The sequence below is a fragment of the Balaenoptera musculus genome, chromosome 2, assembly GCF_009873245.2.
Source record: "Balaenoptera musculus isolate JJ_BM4_2016_0621 chromosome 2, mBalMus1.pri.v3, whole genome shotgun sequence".
In the NCBI taxonomy this organism is placed as follows: Eukaryota; Metazoa; Chordata; class Mammalia; order Artiodactyla; family Balaenopteridae; genus Balaenoptera; species Balaenoptera musculus.
Window position 1 is genome coordinate 13784803 of NC_045786.1, and position 24293 is coordinate 13809095.

Below are 24293 nucleotides of genomic sequence, written 5' to 3' on the forward strand. Positions count from 1 at the left end.
CACTATCATAAAAGAATTGAAACAAGCTCACACAGAGAAGTTTAAGTAGTTGGAGAGCTGCCCCAAACTGCTTATATAATACATTCTGTCTATGCACTGTTTACTTTTTCTTCATCCATTCCCCCACTTAATTGAAATGCTACAGCTAAGACTGAGGTGGTTTTTTCAGCTTAAAAATAGGGAATAGCAGGGGCTTCCCTGGTGGCGCAGTGGTTAAGAATCCGCCTGCCAATGCAGGAGACACGGGTTCGAGCCCTGGTCCGGGAAGATCCCACATGCCGCGGAGCAACTAAGCCCGTGTGCCACAACTGAGCCCGCGTGCCACAACTACTGAAGCCTGCACGCCTAGACCCCGTGCTCCGCAATAAGAGAAGCCACTGCAATGAGAAGCCCATGCAAGGGAGAGTAGCCCCCGCTTGCCACAACTAGAGAAAGCCTGCGCACAGCAACAAAGACCCAACACAGCCAAAAATAAATAAATAAAATGAATAAATTTATTTAAAAAAAAAATAGGGAATACCAGAAACAAACCAAACAAGACAAAATCACTTGCTTTTAAAATACAACTGTTAGGGCTTCCCTGGTGGCGCAGTGGTTGAGAGTCTGCCTGCCAATGCAGGGGACACGGGTTCGCGCCCTGGTCTGGGAGGATCCCACATGCCACGGAGCAACTGGGCCCGTGAGCCACAATTACTGAGCCTGCGCGTCCGGAGCCTGTGCTCAGCAACAAGGGAGGCCGCAATAGTGAGAGGCCCGCGCATGGCGATGAAGAGTGGCCCCCACTTGCCACAACTAGAGAAAGCCCTCGCACAGAAACGAAGACCCAACACAGCCATAAATAAATAAATATATAAAATTTAAAAAATAAATAAAAATTAAAAAAAAATACAACTGTTATGTCACAAAGTATTCGGTAAAACAGTACTGTAAAAGTACTTTGTACTACTACTACCTCAAACAATAAGGTAACTGATATAAGATTAACATATAAAAGTCAACAGTCTTTATAAACAGACAATAAAAGAAGATACAATAATAGTGAAACCCCTTTTAAAATAACAAGAAAGAAATTAACAAAGGGAAGATGGTGGCAACAGAGTAGTTTCTCAATCTCTCTGAATCCCCATATAAAAACAGACAATTTAGGAAAACCAAAAATCCATGGAATAACATTTTACAACAAAACCAAGTGTCAAAGTACTTCCATGAACCCCAAAATACAAACAGAGTGGAACAAAGAACTACAAGATCTGCATGGTAACAGCATTTGTGAGGGGAGAAGGAAGCCACAAGAAAACCACAAAATTACCAACGGTATCCACTGCAAAGCACTAAGGGCTAATTTGAGGACAGCAGCTGAAACAAGAAAGGGTTTTGCAATGGCCAACACCAGATACATGCAAGCAGCCTCCAGTAAGAAGGGCTAAAGTGGGGTCTCAAATTAACCTTCCAGGCAAGGGCCCATTCTAGGACGCGGACTTACTCCAAAGAAAAATGGTTTCTAAATACCATCCCCACTGAAAGAATATGATACAATGATAGCAAAAAAAAAAAAAAAAAAGGTTATGATGCACTGTGAACAATACACCACTTATGTGGTATTTCTATCAAGTATGCTTAACATAAATCTAATCAAAAGGAAATGAAAAAGACAAATCCCAGTTGAGGGACATGCTGCAAAACAACTAGTACAGAACCTTCAAAAATGTCAACATTGCCAAAGGTAGAAAAGCCTGAGGACTAAAGAGATGTAACTAAATGCAATGCTTGATACTTAACTGAATCCTGGATCAATTTCTTTTAAGTCAGCTATAAAGAACATTATTGGGACAACAGGAAATATTTGGATATGGACTATATAAAGTAGATGCTACATAAACATTTATTAAATTCAATTAAACATTAATGTCCCTATTCTTCATCCATGGAAAAGGAAATTAAACTAGATAGTGTAACATAGGAAATAAGTATATTAACAAATTTTTACTATTAATGGAAAAAATTTGTTACAGTCACCATAATTCTAAGATTTTAGACAGTTGGAATTCAACTCTAAACACCTAAATGAATTTAAGTCTTCACATTATGTGTAATCTCAATCTTATAAAAGATAGTAACTCTACTGAATAAAGAAATTAGTCCCTCAGCCAATTCAATTACTCATAAAATTCCATTTCATGGGCATGGTATTTAATTGATGCAAACTGTATTAATGTTTATCTTTAATATCTAAATTCAAGCAAAATTTCAAAAAGGCTATTCACATCTACTTGAAACTTGTCTGTTTATCCTCTTTTGACAAGGAATCTTTCCCTTCTAAGTTACAAGCTCTTTGTAAGTCTCTTCTCCCAAACACTAGTCTAAGTAAGAACTTCCTGGAACAAAGCAGAGGATTCACGAGAGATTCTTTGTATCAGCATTCTTTTTAGAACACATGAAAACTGCACCATTTGTACTAAGACCAAAAATAGTTCAATTTGTAATACATCTGATTTATCTAACTTTTAAAGAAATGTGATTATTAAACCTCCAAGTAAAAGGCAGAAAGACTTGTGAAAAAAAGATCCACAGGGGCTTCCCTGGTGGCGCAGTGGTTGGGAGTCCGCCTGCCAATGCAGGGGACATGGGTTTGAGCCCTGGTCTGGGAGGATCCCACATGCCGCGGAGCAACTAACCCCATGCACCACAACTACTGAGCCTGCGCTCTAGAGCCCATGGGCCACAGCTGCCGGGGCCCACGCACCTAGACCCCGTGCTCAGCAGCAAAGGGAGGCCACCACAGTGAGAAACTCGTGCACTGCGGCGGGGAGTGGTCCCCGCTCGCCGCAACTGGAGAGAGCCCGCGCGCAGCAATGAAGAGCCAACGCAGCCAAAAATAAATAAATAAATTTTTTTAAAAAAGAAAAAAGATTCACAGACTTTGGAGTCAGGCATGCTTGGTCTTAAATCCTTGTTCCATCATTTATTAATAGATATCTCCTGTTTTTGTCTGCCCATTATTTTTCTTTAGGTAACTCTTCCCTACTCCTTGTGACCTTGCTAAGACCTTCAGCCACAGTAACCCAATACTCCGGACCACAAGAGTGGGTGTGTTAAACAGACAAGGCCAATCCTATGTGGACAACCCTCAGGGTCCCCAAACATTCTCAGTTCCAATGGCTTTCACTTAGATTCTCCTTTGGTATGCCTATAATCACATCTTGTGCCCCAAAACTTGAAGGGTCTAAGATCTTACCGTACTTGCAAGCTAACAATTAGCCCACCAGTTTCATGAGTGCTGGAAGAAGACACAAGACTCCTGGGTTGGACACAGAGGGCTCTATTACTCATAGCAATAGCAGTAGCCAGCGTGTCAGCATTTGCATCGTTCCCCAACCCCCAATTCTGACAGGATAACCCGAAGGAGGCCAGATGACACTTGCACACAGAGTAGGTTGCATTTAAGGAGAGCAATCTTGGGCTTAGGGAACCCAATTCTGAACAGTAAGCATGCTTGCCAATTACCCCAGAAAGAGGTATTATCTCTGTACCTCCCAAGACTATATGCAACTCTGCCTTTGCTCTGGATGGTGCCTCCATTTTCCAAGGGTATTCATTATATAAAAACTTTGAAAAGATAAACAAAGGCAGTTGAGGCCACTGCTCACAAGACGTGTACAAATGTCAGAGTCCCACGGAGAACTGTCTCCCAACAACTGATGCCAAAACAGACCAATGAAATATTCAACCACTATGATCTATTCTTTCTTCACAACCTTGCAGTTAACTCACTCTCTTACTTGTTCTTGGGACCTCACTGAGTTCTTCCAGGCCCTTGCTCCAACACTTCCTCCAAATCTATATGCCCCCATTCCCTAGTTTCACTTTAAACACTTTTGAAAATAACTTGTCTCTTTATCCTAATACCCAACCTGCTTAGCAATATCTCCCCTAGGATTCTGCCCTCATCTACCTTCTCTGTTCCATTATCCAGGTGACGAAGTTGTAAGCAGATCGGGTAGGGGGGTCTCGGAGAAAGAGAACTAGGCATGGCTTTCTTGACATAAGAGAAGCCATTTCTGGCCTAAGCCATTTTGTGATCTAAGCCTGGCCGCAAGGCTTGCCCTTGAACAGGTCTCCATAATTATTGATCTTACAGGAAATGCAGGAAATGCAGGAACAAAGGAAAATTAACAGGGAAGAGCTAAATCAGACTGCATATTCGATCTGTTTGATTTCATTAACCTTTGCTTTTTGTTGCTTTTGTTATTTTAATCATACATAATGGCCTGCCTCAGGGAACCCTGCCCCTCTGCCTGAATGTTAAACTAAAGTGCCTCTGTTCAGCTCAACAGGAGACAATCTGACCCTGTCCACCTGTGGATGGCTGCAAGAAAGAAGAAATTAACACACTCCCTCACAGAGGCTGGCCATTCCAGGGGACATGTGCAAAACTTACGGCCTTTTTACTTTACTTCCTCATCTACCCCTCTCTGTGCTATAAAAGAAACTGGCACCCAAACCCCGATAATATGGTTTTTCGGAGACACCAGTCTGCCACCTTCTCTGTCTGCCAACTTTCTGAATAAAGTTGTATTCCTTGCCTCAACACCTCGTCTGCGATTCACTGGCCTGTCTTGATGCAAGCAGAGCGAGCTTGGACTCGGTAACAGAAATGCAGTCAAGAAACAATAATTCAAGACTTCCCTGGTGGCGCAGTGGTTAAGAATCTGCCTGCCAATGCAGGGGACATGGGTTCCAGCCCTGGTCTGGGAAGATCCCACATGCCACGGAGCAACTGGGCCCGTGAGCCACAATTACTGAGCCTGCGCATCTGGAGCCTGTGCTCCGCAACAAGAGAGTCTGCGGTAGTGAGAGGCCCGCGCACCGCGATGAAGAGTGGCCCCCACTTGCCACAACTGGAGAAAGCCCTCGCACAGAAACAAAGACCCAACACAGCCATAAATAAATAAATAAACAAATGAATAAATAATTTTTTTTTAAAAAAGGCATAGTGTTTGCATATAGCCTACACATCCTCTCATATATTTTAAATCATGTCTTGATTATTTATAATACCTAATACAATGTAAATGCTACATAAACAGCTGCCTGAGCCTGGCACATTCAAATTTTTCCTATTGGAACTTTCTGGAATTTCTTCCACAGTTGGCTGGATCTGCAGATATGTAACCCATGGATACGGAGGGCCAACAGTATATTTATTATTATTATACTACTTGATCTTTCATATGCAATGACCCTCCTTCTTGAAATATTCACTTCCCTAGATTCCAAAATACCAGTCTCTCCTACTTTTCCTCCTATACCTATACCACCTCTTCATTTCCGCCACAGACTTCTCCCTTCCCCATTACTGCTGAAGTAAGAAAGGGAGGGAGGGACTAATTTACAACAGAATACCAACTAATGGATGTAGAATGAATGATGGGATTAGAAAATCAGCTTTTGTCAAACACTTGTGGCATCATCAATGGATGCTAAAACTTGTGGGTGAAAATTTGTAAGAATCAGGACATTTGAGTAATTCTCAGGGTGTGGTAGCCATGCTCCAAGACAGTTCCCAATGATCTTTGTCCCTAGGCAGTATCCACCCACACTGAACAGACTGCCCTATGTGTCCATTAGAATATTGCAAAAATGATGGTATGCCTTTAAAGTGGTTAAAATAGTAAATGATACTTTATATATATTTTACCACCAAAATATAGTTTAGAAAAACAGGCATCTAACTGGGAGGACAGGGACAGACACACACACACACACACCATGTGATATCTGAGGCCAGGTCACAAAAAATACTGCAGCTTTCACCTTGCTCTCTCTTACTCTGGGCAAAGGTCACTCACTTTAGGAAAAGCTAGGTGCCATGTCATGAGGACACTCAAGCAGCCCTATGGAAAGGTCCATTCGGCGAGAAACTGAGGTTCCTGCTCAGCCAGCACCAACTTAGTGGCCATGTAAATAAGCCATCTTGTAAGCATACCTATCAGCCTCAGTCAAGCCTTCAAATGACTGTACTCCTGCCAACATCTTGACTGTAATCCGATGAGGGACCCTGAGCAAGAAACACCCAGCTAAGTCTAAATTCCTGACCCACAGAAACTATGACACAATAAATGTTTATTATACTTTTAAGTCACTAAATTTCAGGGTAATTTGTTATGCCGCAACTGGTAATTTATACACATTTTTGTTACAAGGCATGGGATGCTACCATAAGAGAAAACCTAAAAATGTGGGAGTCACTAGGAATTAGACAGTGGGCAGGAGCTGGAAGGACTCTTAGGAGATGATGCGTGAAAGCCTAACGAGCATGGAAGAGACTATTCCTAGCCTTTCAGGACGCTGCTAAGGAGGGCTTAAAAGAGAAAAAAATGTACTTGAAAATTAGAGGAAAGGGGGTTCTTGTTATGTAGTAACAACATTTAGCAACATTATGCCCATGGTAACATAGAAAAGAGAAAGTGTACTCAATGTATTGTATGATTTAACAAGGAGATTTTCTAGGTAATATGTTGAAAGTGCAGTCTTTTTGCTATTTATAGTAAAAAAGCAGTATAGAGATAAACTAAACTAGGAAAACCACTGACAAAAAAGGAACCAAGACCTGCTGGTTTTATAAGTTGCCAGTCTTTCCAGACAGTAAACAATGCTAAAGTAAGGACTAGCTTCCAGAAAAACATAAAATCTAGGCTACTGTCAGAAAACCACTATATGAGAGCAAAGCAAGGGTGTGGCTGTAAAATCCACTGTTAAGATTTAGTGAGCCTCAGAGAACCTGAAACAATGTCAGGTGTCAGGGTCAGGAAAGACAAAGAAAGAATTAGGAAATATTCCAGACTGGGAAAAACTAAGAGACAGGACAACTGACTGCAATGTGTGATCCTGGATTGGATTCTGGAGCAGAAAAAAAAAGTCTCCCTCTTTTAGTATGGAGGACATTAGTGGGTGGAATTCAAATAGGATCTATAGATCTAATAGTTCTGCAACAATGTTAATTTACTGCCTTTGATCACTGTACTGTAATCATGTAGGAAATTTCCCCTTTTATTAAAACTACACATTAAAGTACTTAGGCTAATAGGGCATTATATTTATAATTCACTGTCTCAAGTTCAGAAAAAAAGATTATACATAGAAAAGTGAGCGAAAGAGGGCAAAGGCGGGAGAGTAAGGGAGGACATGATAAAGCTAACAGGATGAAATGCTAACATCCTGGGAGTCCGGGTGAATGGTGCAGAGAAATAATGTGTAGTATTTTTGCAACTTTTCCCAAAAGTCTAAAATTACTGCAAAATCAAAAGTTAAAAAAAAAAAAAGTCAATCCTTCTAGCTGGCTGCCCAACACCCCAGGATGAAGGATAAAACTAGCGTTACTTATAAAACTATTCATGAAATGACACCTTTTTTTTTTTAATTGGGTTATAGTTGTTTTACAGTGTTGTGTTAGTTTCTACTGTACAGCAAAGTGGAGTTCCCTGTGCTATACAGCAGGTTTTTGTTAGTTATCTATTTTATGCATATTAGTGTATAAATGTCAATCCCAACCTCCCAGTTTATCCCACCCACCCCCTTGCCCCCCGTGGTGTCCATACGTTTGTTCTCTACATCTGTGGAAATGACCTTCTTAATTAAATAGTCTCATCTCCCGTCACTCTTCAGCCCCACCAAACACACACTCCAAACATTCTAAATTACTGTTCCTGCAAAGCCCTGCCCTTTCCCCTCTCTTAACTCTTTGCACACGTAGAAGCTTAAAGCTTTAACCTGAGTGGAAGATTTCCCAAGGGAAGTACAAAAAGGGTGTGTGTGTGTGTGTGTGTGTGTGTGTGTGTGTGTGTGTGTGTGTGCGCGCGCGCGCACGTGTTAACGGGTGACTCTCAAAACTGAAAACTTAAAAAAAAAAAAAATACAGAGAAGTAATGACAGCTCTGTGATTCAGAGTTTTATTCCTCCAAGGACCACAGAAGTAGCCCAGTTCTCTTCAAAGAGATGAACAGTCCTAAACAAAAGGGAAGTCCAGTCAATTCCCTGAGGTTCACAAAACACTAACCAAAAAGCTTATCTCCCCCAACCTCCCAAAGCACCCTAACAGTATTTATACTAGCAATAACTCCTTTATCTGTTGCCAGTTATTAATAACAGAATGGAACCAAGGGCAAGTAAGGGGGTAGAGTACAGGATGGGAGATAAATCCCTCTAATTGTAGTAGGGGACAGATGGATTTCTGTTATACCTATTTGGAACTGAGTATATTTCCACAAGATACACTGCCACTAATGTTAATGTGGTTGTAAAGTATTGTAAGTCTAGTATAGCATAATACTATACTACTGATACAATATAAGTTAACATTGATGAGTGGGAAGAGGATAAAGTGAGGATCAAATGAACTGGTACAGATTATCTCAATGCAATAAATAACCACTGATTTCTAAATGATGACCTCCAACTTAGCCTTTAGAAAAAAAAATCCTTTCTGAAGCTCGGAGCCTCACAAAACAATTGCATGCCTCCAAGTCTGATATGCATCTCCATTTCCTAACTCTTGCCCACATCTCACTCTATGACAGTGCTTCTGTAAACACAAAAACACTAGGCTTAAAAAAAAAATTCTATTTTACAATGAGCATTAATTGACATTAATAGTCTTAGAAGATATTCTTCTTAAACAGTAATTCATGATCCAAACTATTTCATGATTGAATTAAGCCCCTCCTATAATATGCATAGCTTTTCATTCATTTCAAACATGTACTTTGATTCTTTTAAAAATATATATGCCAATTTTTAGAGAAACTGTCTCTCATTCAAAGGTATATCTCACCATTAACTTTTCCTCTCTCCTTGCGGCATTTCACAGTTAATATCTAACCAGTAATAATATATCTTGGGCCACACAGAAATTCTCTGAAAAGCAAAGGCTAAGTATTGGGTTGGCCAAAAAGTTCGTTTGGGTTTTTGTATCCTATGGAAAACCCGAACGAACTTTTTGGCCAGTCCAATTTTTTTTTAATCTTCTCATAGTTATATATAAAAAGTTAACTTATAAATTGATTTCATTTAAAAATAAGTGAGTTGGATAATACAATATTTAGTATTAAATATTCTTTACCATCACTTACTTATAACTTAATAAACATGTGACAGAATGAACACAGATAAAAGAATTCACAGGGAACATGATTCTAACGTATCTTATGAACAATATCACCAAAATTTAGTTCATAATATATAATATTTTAAATTAGTAAAATCCAAATAGATTATAAGTACTACTTGTCAAAACATTTTATAACACGATATGCATATTTTCAAGACAACCCTATTAGATGTTAAAATCTTAAAAGAGGTAAGGAGGGATGAAGAGAAAGACAGTCACACCCAATCTTTACAGCTACGTTATCACTTAACATCATACCATAATAAAAAAAGTCCCTCCCCAAATATTCCTAAGGCAAGCCAACAAGTCTAACAATAATAATAAATTTATAGTATGTTTATCTCACAGCCTTTATAGAGTATCAGAAAATCTTAATTATTAGAAAATAAAACGCACAAACTGATTTTAAGTCAGACAACAAAATCAAGTTGTACTAAACTTATACGTGTTAAAAGTAAAATTCAAATAGTATTTACATACTAATGAAAATACCAACTGCTAGAAGTTAAAGCTAAACAAGTTTGACTAACTTCATACATTGTTTTTTAATACAGTATTCAACAACTGCAAAAACTCATAAAATGAAAACTTTAATTCATTCCTAGAGGGAAAAAAAGATTAATAAATAAATATAGTCACCAGTACCGTATTTATTAAACACTGTACTACATTTAATAATTGTCCATTAAAAATAACATGACAGGGCATAGATTAAGATAAATATGGTCATACAGCAAATACTTCTTTAAACAAGATAATGCTCATGAAATGGCAGAATATAAGAACATCATTGGTATGACTTCCCTTTTCACAATTTATAATAAGCCCTACCTAAGACTTCCTCAATCGTGATTAAAAAGCTTAAATAAAATCTCACAATGCTTGTTACAAAAACTGCTAATTAAACCAAATCTGCCATTTTTCCATGAGCAACGCAAGCAACAATAAACAGCAAAACCAAACCCTACTATTGTCACTATCACAAAACCACCTCATTAAAGAACTCAAAATGAATATGTGTACTTGTTGCCTAAGATCTACCAAAAATATATAAACCTGACAAATGTTCGGAAGGAGGATATAAAGTTATAATTATTATTCACTAATAATTGGAAAATTAATCTCAAAACAAAAAATTTAAGCTTTCAAAATGTTTACCTTGAAAAAAGAAACAAATTCTAACCAAATTCCTAAGTATTTACAAACATGAAAATGTTAAGTGATTTAGTTTTTCACACAATCTGTAGAAATATCTTCCAAACTAGTTTACACCAACTGTTTAAAAGTAATATTCTTTCCTAACTGAAGAAGTCCTTTGTATCTTCACTTTGCTGAAAACAATCCATAGCAGTACCCTTTTCCTATGTGGGCAATGTGTCCTATGAATGATTCTACAGTATTTATCAGTAGTTTACTAAAAATTACTCATATCCTTTACAATAAGTAAAAATGTAAGCAGAAAACAGGTAAGTCAGAAGAAGACAGATTAGTATTAGGCAAGCTTTTAGTGTTTTAATTAAAAGACAGAATATTCTCAAACAAATGGTATGACATTTGGTCATTAAAAAAATAATAAACCATTAGCACCACTGGGGAAAAAATAACAGTCAAGAATATATAGAACTTCAAAATTGTTCTATATTATAAAGGGAAAAGGCTGATGAGATTTTTACTTACATGTGAAATAATCAGTTAATAATATCTAGCAACAAACCATTATTGCTAAAGTTACCCAAAGATTTCAAAAGACCAGAGTAACACATGCAAGAAATCCCTCACATGCCTTCAATCAAGTTTTCAATATTTCAAATTTTCAGTTGAAATGGGTACAACCATATTCACAAATATGGCATATTATTTTAAACCTACTCTTTGACTTAATACTCTGTATTAGCCAAAATTTTTCAGTATTTCAATGTTTTCATTCAGCTATCAAGAACTTAATTTTATCTAAAAAAGGGAAAAAAATCTATTAAGTAGATGTGCTACATATTTAGCAACAACAAATCCACTTACTTTTTTCTCTTTCTCATGATGTTTATCCTGAGAGTGAGAGGAAGAATCACTTAAACTTTGATCATATGACCTATTACATCCCCGTTTGCTCTTTTTCTAAAAAAGAAAATATGTATACATATAGGTATATGTATATAAAATTTGAAATCTTTTTTGTTAGGTTTAAACCAATTCAAGTGTGAAGTACTGTAAAATGTCTACTGAAGGAAAAAAAAAGTCTATTTCAAACTATATACTCCAGACACCATCCATATATTATATATTGCATTATAAAGGAAAATCTAACCCTAAATCTAACATTAATGCCATGTTTTTGTACGTTTATTAAAAAGTGTGAAAACAGACTATATTTTCAAACAAGCAGTAGCTTATTTGTCATTTTATTACAAAACCACCTCATTAAAGAGATCAACTATAGTTTTCAATGTCTGGTTTAAAAAACTAAAGATGTTTCAACCAAAAATAGAGAATGCCATATTGAAAGAGGATGCCAAGACCAGAAGAAAAGAAAAGAAAATATCTGAAGAGTTACTTTATGCCACTAGGAAAAGCAAGAAGCCTTTTAATTTCATACGTTCAGTATTAAGGCATACAATTTTCTAAAAATTTGTCTCTGCAGTTCATATAGAAAAAAAAATGAAAGGAAATGTCAGCATTAGACCCATGCATTTTTCAAAGCATTACTAAAACTATTACACATTTCTATTTAAAATACTTACACAGATTCATAATAAAGTATGACAGAGTTACTGGAGGTGTTAAAATTTGGTGGTACCATAACTAATTAGTTTAAACTAGATAAAAGTGACTATAAAAGATGATCAAATTCCATGCAAACATAGATCTTATACAATCTTATTAAATTAAACAGACTTTTTCCCCCAACCACCAAATGAGATAACAGCATATTAATAAGTAACAATGAAAAAATTCTATTTACGCAAAGTTCAAAATCCACTTTCATTATTTCTGTATTTTATCTATATCATCTCTGATTTAGAAAATGAACATTCCAATGTGGTTTTAACATCCTAAAGCAAATTTTCAATTTTACTATCTCAAGATTTCTCTTAGAACACTTCAATGTTCTTTGACAGTCATTAAAATAAATCAAAGTCTTCAATATTAAACAATATATATGTACAATCTTAAATATTTTATATGCATGAACCAGAATACTGGAGTCATGAGCTGCTCATTTCTTAAGAAAGGGGCCCCTAATGATATTATTTATTTTTAAAAAAGAAAGAAATAGCCCTATTCACAGGGGAGAGGTAACAATAAAAAATAACAGTGAGACACTAAAGAAAAACAAAGAAGCCTTAAATTTTCAGTATACAAATCTGATACCACTAAAGACTGAGAAATAGACAATGGGGCATTAAGGAAATATTGATCTGTCAAAGGAACATGGACACAAAATATGTAATGGTTAATCAAATAATACTAACTCATCCATGCTACTATGTGACAGTAAAGAGTGATCAAATCTAATATTTCCAAAGTTGCATTTAAATATATTTTTCTCAAGATCTTTAACCAAGAAGTTACAAAAGAGCCTTGTTTCAGGTTTACTATCTCCAAGTAAATAAAAATGAAAATAAATAATAAAATGGGTAATAGTAATAAAGCAAAAAGATGAGAAGTGATAGAGAATCACAAAATACATAATCAAACTTAAAAAATTAAATTAACTGAAAACGGTGGTAAATTACAAAGAGTTCTTTACACATTTGTATTTTCTACTAAATGTACACCAACATTTACTATTAACTATTAATATATATTCTAAAGTAGAATATTTTAGAATATTCACCTTTATAAATGAACCCAAGCAAAGCAAAATCTTTTAAAATTACTAGAGCTTTTAATTCCCAACAAAGAACACGCTAAGCAAACTTAATCTGAAGCACAAACAACCAAAAAAAGTAATGGCTATTATGCCTTTTCTATAAAAGACTCAACTCTATTGTCAAAACTAATTATTATCATTTTAAAATTAAATTCAAGACAAATTCTTACCAGCTTACTGAAATGGTATTTACAGTAGCCACAGTATTGGACGTTATCTGCACCATTACCTTCTTCTTCACAAAGTAGTCCTGCAAATTGAGCACTGAAAAAAAAAGCCAAGTATATCAACAAAATTTCAAACCATGGTGTGTGTATATATATCTATATATATTATATAGAGAGATATATATAAAACTTAAAATTCACTTCCAAGCATGTAGGGTTTATAAGAAAACCCTACATCTCCTAAGAAAAAAAGGGAAAATAAAAGGCTTTATTCTAGCTGAGAGCAAGAACATTTCATCCCATCCTACGACTGATATATTCTTAAAGTTATATACATGGTTTAAAATAAACTTTTCATCCATCTCTAACAAGGATGAAGATTTATTCACGTTTTATGTCACCAAGTAGACATTAAATTTCTTTTAAAATATCCCCACACCCCAAACTTAACATTTCATTTTACTTTTTCAATCTCTATCACAGGTACAATTGGAAAGGCCAGGCGTGTAAAGGGCTGACATGACATACGATGGTATTCACTCATGGATGTAGATTACATACTGTTAGAAGGAAAATGCTTCAAGTCATACCATAGTACAGTAGGTAAGAGAAATGTAAGCTGTGTTTTTCTAGTCAAAAACAATGGAAGAAATGGAACTGAAACCTAAAGCTATGATATTCATATTTTTAAAAAACACGAAGTGCTAAAGTTTAGAATCATCATCTTGTCAATTTGACCTTCCACTTTTAACATTCCAAAATTAAAGTACTAGTATGTATCTCATACCCAAAAAAGGTCTTTCATCTTTGGAAATTTAAATACAATATTAAGAGAATTCTTTTTATTTTTTATTGAGGTATAGCTGAATTACAATGTTGTGTTAATTACTGAGGTACTACAGCAAAGTGACTCAGTTATACATATATGTACATTCTTTTCCACTATGGTTTATCACAGGATACTGAATATAGTTCCCTGTGCTATACAGTACGACCTTGTTGTTTATCCATTCCATATATACCAGCTTGCATCTGCTAATCCCAAACTCCCAATCCATCCCCCTCCCCCTTGGAAACCACCAGTCTATTATCTATGTCCCTGATTCTGTTTCTGTTTCATTGATAGGTTCATTTGTGTCATGTTTTAGATTCTACATATAAGTGATATCATATGGTATTTGTCTTTCTCCTTCTGAATTACTTTGCTTAGTATGATAATCTCTAGTTGCATCCATGTTGCTGCAAATGGCATTCTTTCGTTCCTTTTTATGGCAGAGTAGTATTCCACTGTGTGTGTGTGTGTGTGTGTGTGTGTGTGTGTGTGTGTGTGTGTGTGTGTATGTGTTTATATATGTGTGTATATATATATACCACATCTTCTTTATCCATTCATCTGTCAATGGACATTTAGGGTGTTTCCACATCTTGGCTATTGTGACTAGTGCTGCTATGAACGTAGGGGTGCATGTATATTTTTGAATTATACAGTTTCGTCTGGATATATTCTCAGGAGTGGGAATGCTGGATCATATGGTAATTCTAGTTTTAGTTTTCTGAGGAACCTCTATACTGTTTTCCACAGTGGCTGTATCAACTTACATTCTCACCAACAGTGTAGGAGGGTTCCCTTTTCTCTACACCCTCACCAGCATTTGTTATTTGTAGACTTTTTAATGATGGTCATTCTGACTGGTGTGAGGTGGTACCTCACTGTAGTTTTGATTTGCAGTTCTCTAATAATTAGTGATTTGAGCATCTTTTCACGTACCTAGTGGCCACCTGTATTTCTTCTTTGAAGAAATGTCTCTTTAGGTCTTCTGCCCATTTTTCAATTAAGAGAATTTAAAAGAAACAAAAATCTTTTCCATGGGACTTCTCTGGTGGTCCAGTGGCTAAGACTCCATGCTTCCAACGCAGGGGGCCCAGGTTCAATCCCTGGTCAGGGATTTACATCCCACATGCCACAACTAAAGGTCCCGCATACCGCAACTAAAAGATCCCACATGCCGCAACTAAAGATCCAGCAGGCTGCAATGAAGATCCCGCATACCGCAACTAAGACACAGCGCAGCCAAAAGAATAAATAAATATTTAAAAATATATATTTTCCATTCCCCAAAAGTAATCTAAAATGGACTTCATAAATCCACATACTAAAAGCTCAGGAAATAAAGCCTGTTCCTATACTGGCTGCTAAATATAGACTGATTTTTTAAATTAATAACTACATGAGTTATTCCCAAACTTTTATTTTTTATTTTATTTATATTTTTTTGGCCGCACAGCATGTGGGATCTTAATTCCCCCACCAGGGATCGAATCCGTGCCCCCTGCAGTGGAAGCATGGAGTCTTAACCACTGGACTACCAGGGAAGTCTTGCCGAACTTTTATTTTTAATTGTTGTCTATTATGTTGAATGTTTTGTTTTAGGATAATTTATGCTTTTGAAATTTTATGCTCAAAAAAACATATAAGTACAAGTTTTGTATCAATTTACACTGCCTCCAAAAATTTAGTAACACGTGTTAAGAACAATAATAATGTTCACCATTTTTGCCCTGAAATCCGACTCCATGGAACTGTGCCCACTTCATAGTGAATACTCAATACATAATAGCTATTAATTATCATTAGTTACTATTCTAAGGAAATTACATTTATGTTTGTTGAATGCACAAAACGTTCTTTACAGCACCACATATTATAAAACAATTTGGAAACAATGTGTCTGAAATTGGTGAAACATTAAATAAAATACTAACATTTGATAGGATATAATGCAGCCATTTCAATGTTGCTAGTGGTCTATATCATCTTACCAAAATTTTTGGTGAAAAAATTATCAAAAAACAATGTTACATTTAAACTGTGATTTAAAAAAATTATGCAACAAATAGGTACATGGATAAAAACTGAAAAGAAACATGAACAAAACAAAAATAGAATATGTTATTTAAAAAAACATTTAAGTAACTCTTTAAGAAACAGCCACTATAATACTGAGAATGATGGCTACTGCTTTTTTTTTCCCCTCTTGAAACACAGACAGTGAAAAAATGCTATCATTCATTAAATCCTTACTAGTATTTCAGGCACTGCACTAAATTTATCTAATCAGCTCTTTTAATCCTAATGACAAATCCAAGGGTAGGTAACCAACAGAAGTATTTTAAACAAAATGCAACTGAATAAGACACTAGAACCAGGGTCCACCTACTGGACTCTGGTAAATACACTCAATTATTAGAATTATCTCTATTACAATTAATATAAACATAGACACTATCCCAACAAAAGTTACTTTAATAATATTTGGGTACCTAAGTTTTTAACTTACAAGGTATTCCCAATTTCACTTCTGTACAATGACAGAAACATACTTACCATGTCACATGGAAAGCCTGTCGACATCCATGTTTATTACATGTCATGCAAGCACCAGTGGCTGCTTTGCTTTCTCTTCCTTGTTCATCACAAATGTAGCAAGTCTTAGGGTAAAGAAACAAAACAAAATTGAAATGAAAACAAAAACTTTACGAGTGCTTCACACAAATATGGATTTTATAGTTATCTTCAGAAGTCAAGATCAGGTTTACTATCTAACCTATTCCAAATCATGAATTCGTTTTTTTTCTGACTGTAATCTAATTTTTACAAACAATACAAACATGAAAACATCAATACAGACATAAACAGTCCTAGTACGATTTCACAAGGCCGTGTTTCCTTAGACTCAAAAACCCCATAAGATAGGAAGAATCTTCACAGGAACTGAGGCCAGGGGGCATGACACAGCCTACCCCACCTCAGTATTAATATACTCCTCCTCACCAATATTTAACTGATTCCTGTAAAAAGGTGTAAAAAGAGATTTGTCTTTCTTTTCTGCTGGAAGTAAGCATAAATAAAGGAGGTTGATACAGGAAGTTGGGACTTAGAGGTGAAGGACAGTCCTAAATGAGTGAGCAAGGTTTAGGTCATTCCAACTGTCCACAAGAATCCCACATGACCTATCATTCAGCCCTGCCAAGCTGACATAATAGGCCTGGGAGGAAGACACTTTAGGAGATCAGAGATGTCCCCAAGAGGTATTGGCCAATGAACACTCCCAGCAACTTTGACATCTATCTGGTCCTTCTCCCAGTTGAAAATAGCTGATAGACAGTACCACTTTTTCATGAAAGACTAAATTATAAAAATGGTCATCTACAAGTGTATAATGAATAAAATTATCAACTGACTGTAAGTTGAGTATACAAAAATTAATGCCTAACTACATATACTCAGATGATACAATTCTAAAAAGAAACCAATTTCTGAACAGTAACAAGGTATAACATAGCAAACTTCAACAGGACCACGTGTATTTTTAAACTTGGAGAAGTTTCCCCCACTATGCACTGTGGTGCCAAATAACACCATTCAACAATATTGATAAGAACACAGTTTCCAAAAAAGCCTAATATATAGTAAAGTCAGGTAAATGAATTTCAACTCCTCTGCTGAAAGACATGGATTCAGACTGAACTGAATTACAAAAATTATTTTATATCTCTAAAAAGTAAAATCCTTAGTTACAACAAAACTAACCTAGACACACTGAATAAGAGCATCTCTAGAGACCTCCCTCGTGGTCCAGTGGCTGAGAATCCAGCTTCCAAGGCAGGGGACGTGAGTTCGATCCCTGGTTGGGGAACTAAAATCCCACGTGCCACAGGGCAACTAAGCCCACGTGCCACAGCTACTGAGCCTGCGCGCTCTACAGCCCGCGCCACAACTAGAGAGAAGCCTGCGCGCCACAACTAGAGAGAAGCCCAAACACTGCAACGAAGAGCCCACGTGCTGCAACAAAACTAAGCCCGCATGCTGCAACTACTGAGCCCGCGCACTCTAGAGTCCATGTGCCACAGCTAGAGAGAAGCTCACTCGCCACAACAAAAGATCCCACGTGCCGCAACTTAGACCTGATGCAGCCAAATTAATTAATTTTTTAAAAGAGCATCTCTAACTGTTCAAATTACCAGAAGGCAGTATCAAACAATTACAATGGAAGCATTTAACATACATCTTTTAGCCTATAAATGACCAATAAAATTTTAAAAAGAAAAGTACAGAGCAGATTGAAACAGTAACTTTTTTTAAATTTATTTATTTAATTTATTTTTAGCTGCGTTGGGTCTTCGGTGCTGCGCACGGACTTTCTCTTGTTGCAGTGAGTGGGGGTTACTCTTCATTGTGGTGCACAGGCTTCTCATTGCAGTGGCTTCTCTTGTTGAGCACGGGGGCTCTAGGTGCATGGGCTTCAGTAGTTGTGGCACGCGGGCTCAGCAGTTGTGGCTCATGGGCTCTAGAGCGCAGGCTCAGTACTTGTGGCACATGGGTTTAGCTGCTCCGTGGCATGTGGGATCTTCCCGGACCAGGGCTCGAACCCGTGTCCCCTGTACTGGCAAGCAGACTCCCAACCACTGCACCACCAGAGAAGTCCCGAAACAATAACATTTTAAATGGCAAAATTCAGGGAAAATATGCAAATAGGCCTCAAAGAATATCTCAGTAACTTCCAAGAGCTGACAGTGAAAAGACACCATCATTTGACCACTCAATAAAACTAAAATTATGACAGATTTTTTTTTTTTTAAAGAAGTTAGGCCTTCCAGACTTCTGAAATAGCAGAGTGAAGAGGTCCACGGATCCTCTCCTCAGTAAATTAACCATTTCATAGGTGAAAAAGAACCATTTAAAGTCTCTGTATAGAATAAGCTACAAGGATATATGGTACAACACAGGGAATATAGCAAATATTTTATAATAACTATAAATGGAATATAACCTTTAAGAATTATGAGTTACTATATTGTAAATCTGTAACTTATATGGTACTGTTTATCAATTACACTTCAATAAAGTAAAATAAAAATGATAAAGTCTCTGAAAATTGTCCTAAAGACATGCAGAAAACAGAATATTTTACCCAAGACAATCTACTAAATCTCAGTAAGAACAGTGAGAGCCAGTGGCATTTGAGCCATGATCTGCCCCCATCACCACCAACCCCCCACATACTGCTTCCTGTGATGGAAGTTCCTTTCTGGGTGGCGCTGTCAAGAAGATGAGGGCTCCCTCTCTCCACAGATCCTAGTCTAAGGCTACAATTTTACCCGAGGAGGGCCAGGTCTCCAGTTACTCTCATACTACTACTCATCCTGGTAGCTCCCACTCGTAGCCTCCCACTCTAAAAACAGGCCAAGATTCCTGGGGCCCTATCATTCCTTCCCCAGATTGCTAGCAGAATGGAAGTTCCATGCTAGGAGGGATAATCTGGGCTACTATACCCTTCCCTCCTTCCAGCACCCTGTCAGAGTACACGTGCCTCTTCAGGAGAAGCAGAGTGTTGTCACCATCCCCAGCTCCAGAGCACTAGTGCAGAGGTTCTGTCTCTACAAGGAGAAGGAAGACTCATTCTCTAGAGTGGCTATAGTATCTAAAATGTCTAATTTTTAGGAACTTCCCTGGTGGTCCAGTGGTAAAGAAACCACCTTCCAATGCAGGGGACGTGGGTTCGATCCCTGGTGGAAGAACTAAGACCCCACATGCCGCAGGGCAATTAAGCCCACGTGCCACAACTATTGAGCTCACGTGCCTCAACGAGAGAGCCCACGTGCCGCAAACTACAGAGCACACGCATCACAACTAGATAGAGAGAAAGAAAAAAAAAAACCCGGCACGCCACAATTAGAGACAAGCCTGCGTGCCGCAACTAGTAAGAAACCTGAGCAGACCACGTGCCTTAATGAAAAAGATCCCACGTGCCTCCACAAAGATCCCGTGTGCCGCAACAAAGGCCCGACACAGCCAAAAAAATAAATAAAATAAAATAAAATGTCTAATTTTCAACAAAAAATTATAAGACATGCAAAGAAAGAGAAAAGTATGACCCATTCATAAGAAAAAAAAAAGCAGGCATCGATAACCGTCTTTGCAGGGAATCAAGATGTTGGACTTAGGAGACCAAAACCAACCAAACAGAAATTCTCAAGTTTAAAACTCACTAAAAGGGCTCAACAGTAGATTTGAGTTGGCAGTAGGGAAAGAATCAACTTTAAAAATAGATCAATAGAGATTATACAATCTAAGGAACAGATTTTTTAGATTATACTACCTAAAGAACAGTTTCAGAGAAACGTGGTATGCCATTAACTGCATTAACAGATGTATAATGAGAAAATCAGGAGAGGAAAGAAAAGGATAGAAACTGTACCTGAAGAAATAATGGCTGAAAACTTCCCAAATGTGATGAAAAACAATAACCTACACAACCAAAAAGCTCAACAAACTCCATACAGGATAAACACAAAGAGATGCACACTCAAAATGATGAAACGCAAAATAAAGAGAAAATCTCGAAAGCGAAATGGGGAAAATGGATCATCACATACAAGTAAACCTGAGGTTTCATTAGAAATAAAATAGGGGACAGAAAGCAGTGGAATAACATTCAAAATGCTGAAAGAACAAAACTATCAGCCAAGAATCCTATATCCAGAAGAGCTATATTGCAGAAATAATGGCAAAATAACAACATTCTCAGACCCAAAAAAACTGAGATACTTTGTTGCTCCAAACCTCACTAACAAGAACTACAAAAAGAAATTCCTCAGGCTAAAATTAAGTGACACTAGACAGTAATTGCAATCCACACAAAAAAACAAAGAGTTCCCATCACTTATACCTCAATAAAGCTGAAATTTTAAAAAATAAATATATAGACCAATTAAAAAACAAAGAGGGGCTTCCCTGGTGGCGCAGTGGTTGAGAATCTGCCTACCAATGCAGGGGACACGGGTTCGAGCCCTGGTCTGAGAGGATCCCACATGCCGCGGAGCAACTAGGCCCGTGAGCCACAATTGCTGAGCCTGCGTGTCTGGAGCCTGTGCTCCGCAACAAGAGAGGCCGCGATAGTGAGAGGCCCGCGCACCGCGATGAAGAGTGGCCCCCACTTGCCGCAACTAGAGAAAGCCCTCGCGCAGAAACAAAGACCCAACACAGCCATAAATAAATAAATAAATAAATAAATAAATAAATAAATAAAATTTAAAAAAAAAACAAAGACAGAGTTCTGACAAAGGTAATTATATAGGAAATGATAAAAGACAGTATGATGAGATATTTCTTTCTCATTCTCTTAATTTAAAAAGCAATCACATAAAACAATGTCCATAAATTGTACTGTTGGGACTATAACATACAGAAATGTAATGTATGTGACAATGACAACACAATGAAAGAGAGTGGGAATAAAGTTATTTTGGAGTAAGGAAATAACACAAGATGGTAACTGGAACCCATAGGAAGAAATGAAGAGAAATAAAAATGGTAAACAGGAAAAGACACACTCTATAAATATATCTGTGGTCTTCATCTCTTAGCTTCTTTAAAAAACATAAGATTATATAAAGCAATAATTTTAACTATTTTGGGGCTTGTAGTATATATAGAGACATGATATCTATAATAATAATAGCACAAAGGTGGGGAGGAAAGAAATAAAATGAATGTTATAAATTTTCTATATCTTACTGGAGTTAAGTAGATTCTGGTAAGTTAAGATGAATATTGTAAGCCCTAGAGCAACCACTAAGAAAATAACCCAAGAAAATATAATTTAAAAATCATGAAAGGAATGAAAACGGTACACCAGAAAACATCCACTTATAAGCATAAAAGAAGGTAGTGTACAAAGAGAAAAACAAAGTAGTCACAAGACAAAGAAAACAAAGTAAGGGACGTCCCTGGTGGCGCAGTGGTTGAGAATCTGACTGCCAATGCAGGGGACACGGGTTCAATCCCTGGTCTGGGAAGATCCCACATGCCGCAGAGCAACTAAGCCTGTGCGCCACAACTACTGAGCCTGCACTCTAAAGCCCGCGAGCCACAACTACTGAAGCTCATGCACCTATAGCCTGCGCTCTGCAACAAGAGAAGCCACCGCAATGAGAAACTCATGCACCCCAACAAACAGTAGCCCCTGTTGGCCGCAAGTATAGAAAGCCCACGCACAACAACAAAGACCCAGCACAGCTGAAAAAACAAAAACAAAAAATTGCTATTAAAAAAAAAAAGTAAGAAAGAAAACAAAGTAAAATGGCAGATGTAAACCCAACCACATTAATAGCACTGAATATGAAAATAATCCAATCAAAAGGCAAAGACTGATTAACTGAATTAAAAAAAAAAGTTCCATATGCCATCTATAAGATGCATACTTTAGATCTGAAGACACAAGTAAGTTAAAAGTAAAACGATGGGGCTTCCCTGGTGGCGCAGTGGTTGAGAATCTGCCTGCCAATGCAGGGGACGTGGGTTCGAGCCCTGGTCTGGGAAGATCCCACATGCCGCGGAGCAACTGGGCCCGTGAGCCACAATTATTGAGCCTGCGCAATTGGAGCCTGTGCTCCGCAACAAGAGAGGCCGCGATAATGAGAGGCCCGCGCACCGCGATGAAGAGTGGCCCCCACTTGCCACAACTGGAGAAAGCCCTCGCACAGAAATGAAGATCCAACACAGCCATAAATAAATTAATTAATTAATTAATTAAAAACAAAACAAAACAAAACAAAATGGCACTATCCCACTTGCTTTCAAGTTGTTAAAAAAAAAAAAAAATAAAGTAAAACGATGAAAAAAGATATACCATGCAAAAGGCAAGCAAACACAAGGCAATGCATACTTTAGATCTGAAGACACAAGTAAGTTAAAAGGATGAAAAAAGATATACCATGCAAAAGGCAAGCAAACACAAGTGGCTTATTATCAGACAAAAAAATAGACTGTTGAGAGAGATTTTATAATAATAAAACGGCTATAACAATTATAAGCATATATACATGCAACCAACAAGAGCTTCCAAGACACATGAATCAAAGGAGGAAAAAAGTGATTTGCAAATTTTAAATTGCACAATAGCTATTGGATCGAGAAGAAAAATTATAAACTAACTTGAGGTTTATTGAGAAAATGATCCCAAACAACAAAATCGCATCTAAATAAAATGTCAAGTATGTGAATAAAGCTATACTCAGAGGCAAATTTACAGCCTGAAAGCTTTCATTTTAAGGGGGAAAAAAGTCACAGTTTGACCTAATATTTTGAATAAAAGAAACAGTGTTCATATCAAAAGGATTCAGGGGCCAAATTCCAACTCTACCTAAAAAGTAGAGAGCTGAAAGAACATCACTCCAAACCTATCAAGAAAAAGCCATTTAAACTATAAAACCCACAACTTTTCTTGAAACTATGAAAGACTTGCACTTGCAAAGGCAACCAAATAGTTTGAATTCCAAGGGCAGACACACTCTCTCCTTCAGCTGCCTAAAAACCACAAGACACTCAGACTATCCACTAACGACTGAGCAAGGGAAGAAAATGTGGAGGAAGACATGCAGATAAGAAACCAGCTAAAATGTAAACAAATTGCTAAAGGCTGACTGTGGGCTACTGCAATAGTACAGAACCACTGGAACCAGAGACCGGAGTTCACACTCACTCACAGGCTCCACTCCATGAAGACTTACAAGGAGCTCTTGGGGAAGACTGGAAGCAAGGAGACAAAACAACCAGAAAGAATCTCCCTTGGTGGTGCAGGCATGAAGGAGAGGATCAGGTGCCACTGAGGCAAAGATATGAAATCCCACCTCTTGCCCAGACACTACTCTCAAAAGCCCTGAGTGTCTGGGGGATTGGCAGCAAATCCTGTCACACCCAGGGCATGAGTAAAGACCCATGATGGCTAGGAGGACAAAGGAGAAAATCTTTTACCCCTAAACAAGGGGCAAGAAAAATTCCTGACCCCAGGATTTGTTAATCTATCGGAGATCTTCTAGCACTTGGGGAGAGTCAGGAAGCTGTCTCCCTCCCGAGTCCTTCCACAGATGTAGAGCAAAGTCTGCCAAAAGGAGGAGGCAATGAATTGGTGAAACCCTGAGGCCCAGATATACAGAGCCCACCAAGGACTGAGGCTGCACCAAAACAACCAAGAAATCAAAAGCCCAAAACATCAAATAATAAACGACAGCAGTCTAGCACTAACAGGTG

The 24293-nt window shown here is 37.5% G+C and overlaps 1 protein-coding gene across 10 annotated transcripts in view; it reads right to left on the minus strand.

The window, feature by feature from the left end:
- Window positions 1-24293, minus strand: part of MLLT10 (MLLT10 histone lysine methyltransferase DOT1L cofactor) — a 250863-nt gene that overhangs the window by 127222 nt on the left and 99348 nt on the right. For 9 of the 10 annotated variants that reach the window (XR_005018668.1, XR_005018669.1, XM_036842295.1 and 6 more), the window contains 3 exons: window positions 16587-16690; window positions 13205-13298; window positions 11183-11278 (listed from right to left, as the gene is read on the minus strand). Coding sequence is in view for 8 of the 10 variants with exons in the window: in XM_036842295.1 (XP_036698190.1) it covers window positions 11183-11278; window positions 13205-13298; window positions 16587-16690 (294 nt within the window). In the remaining 2 variants the exon portion in view is untranslated. The remainder of the gene's footprint in view (window positions 1-11182; window positions 11279-13204; window positions 13299-16586; window positions 16691-24293) is intronic. The other variant, XM_036842300.1, reaches the window with a different exon arrangement.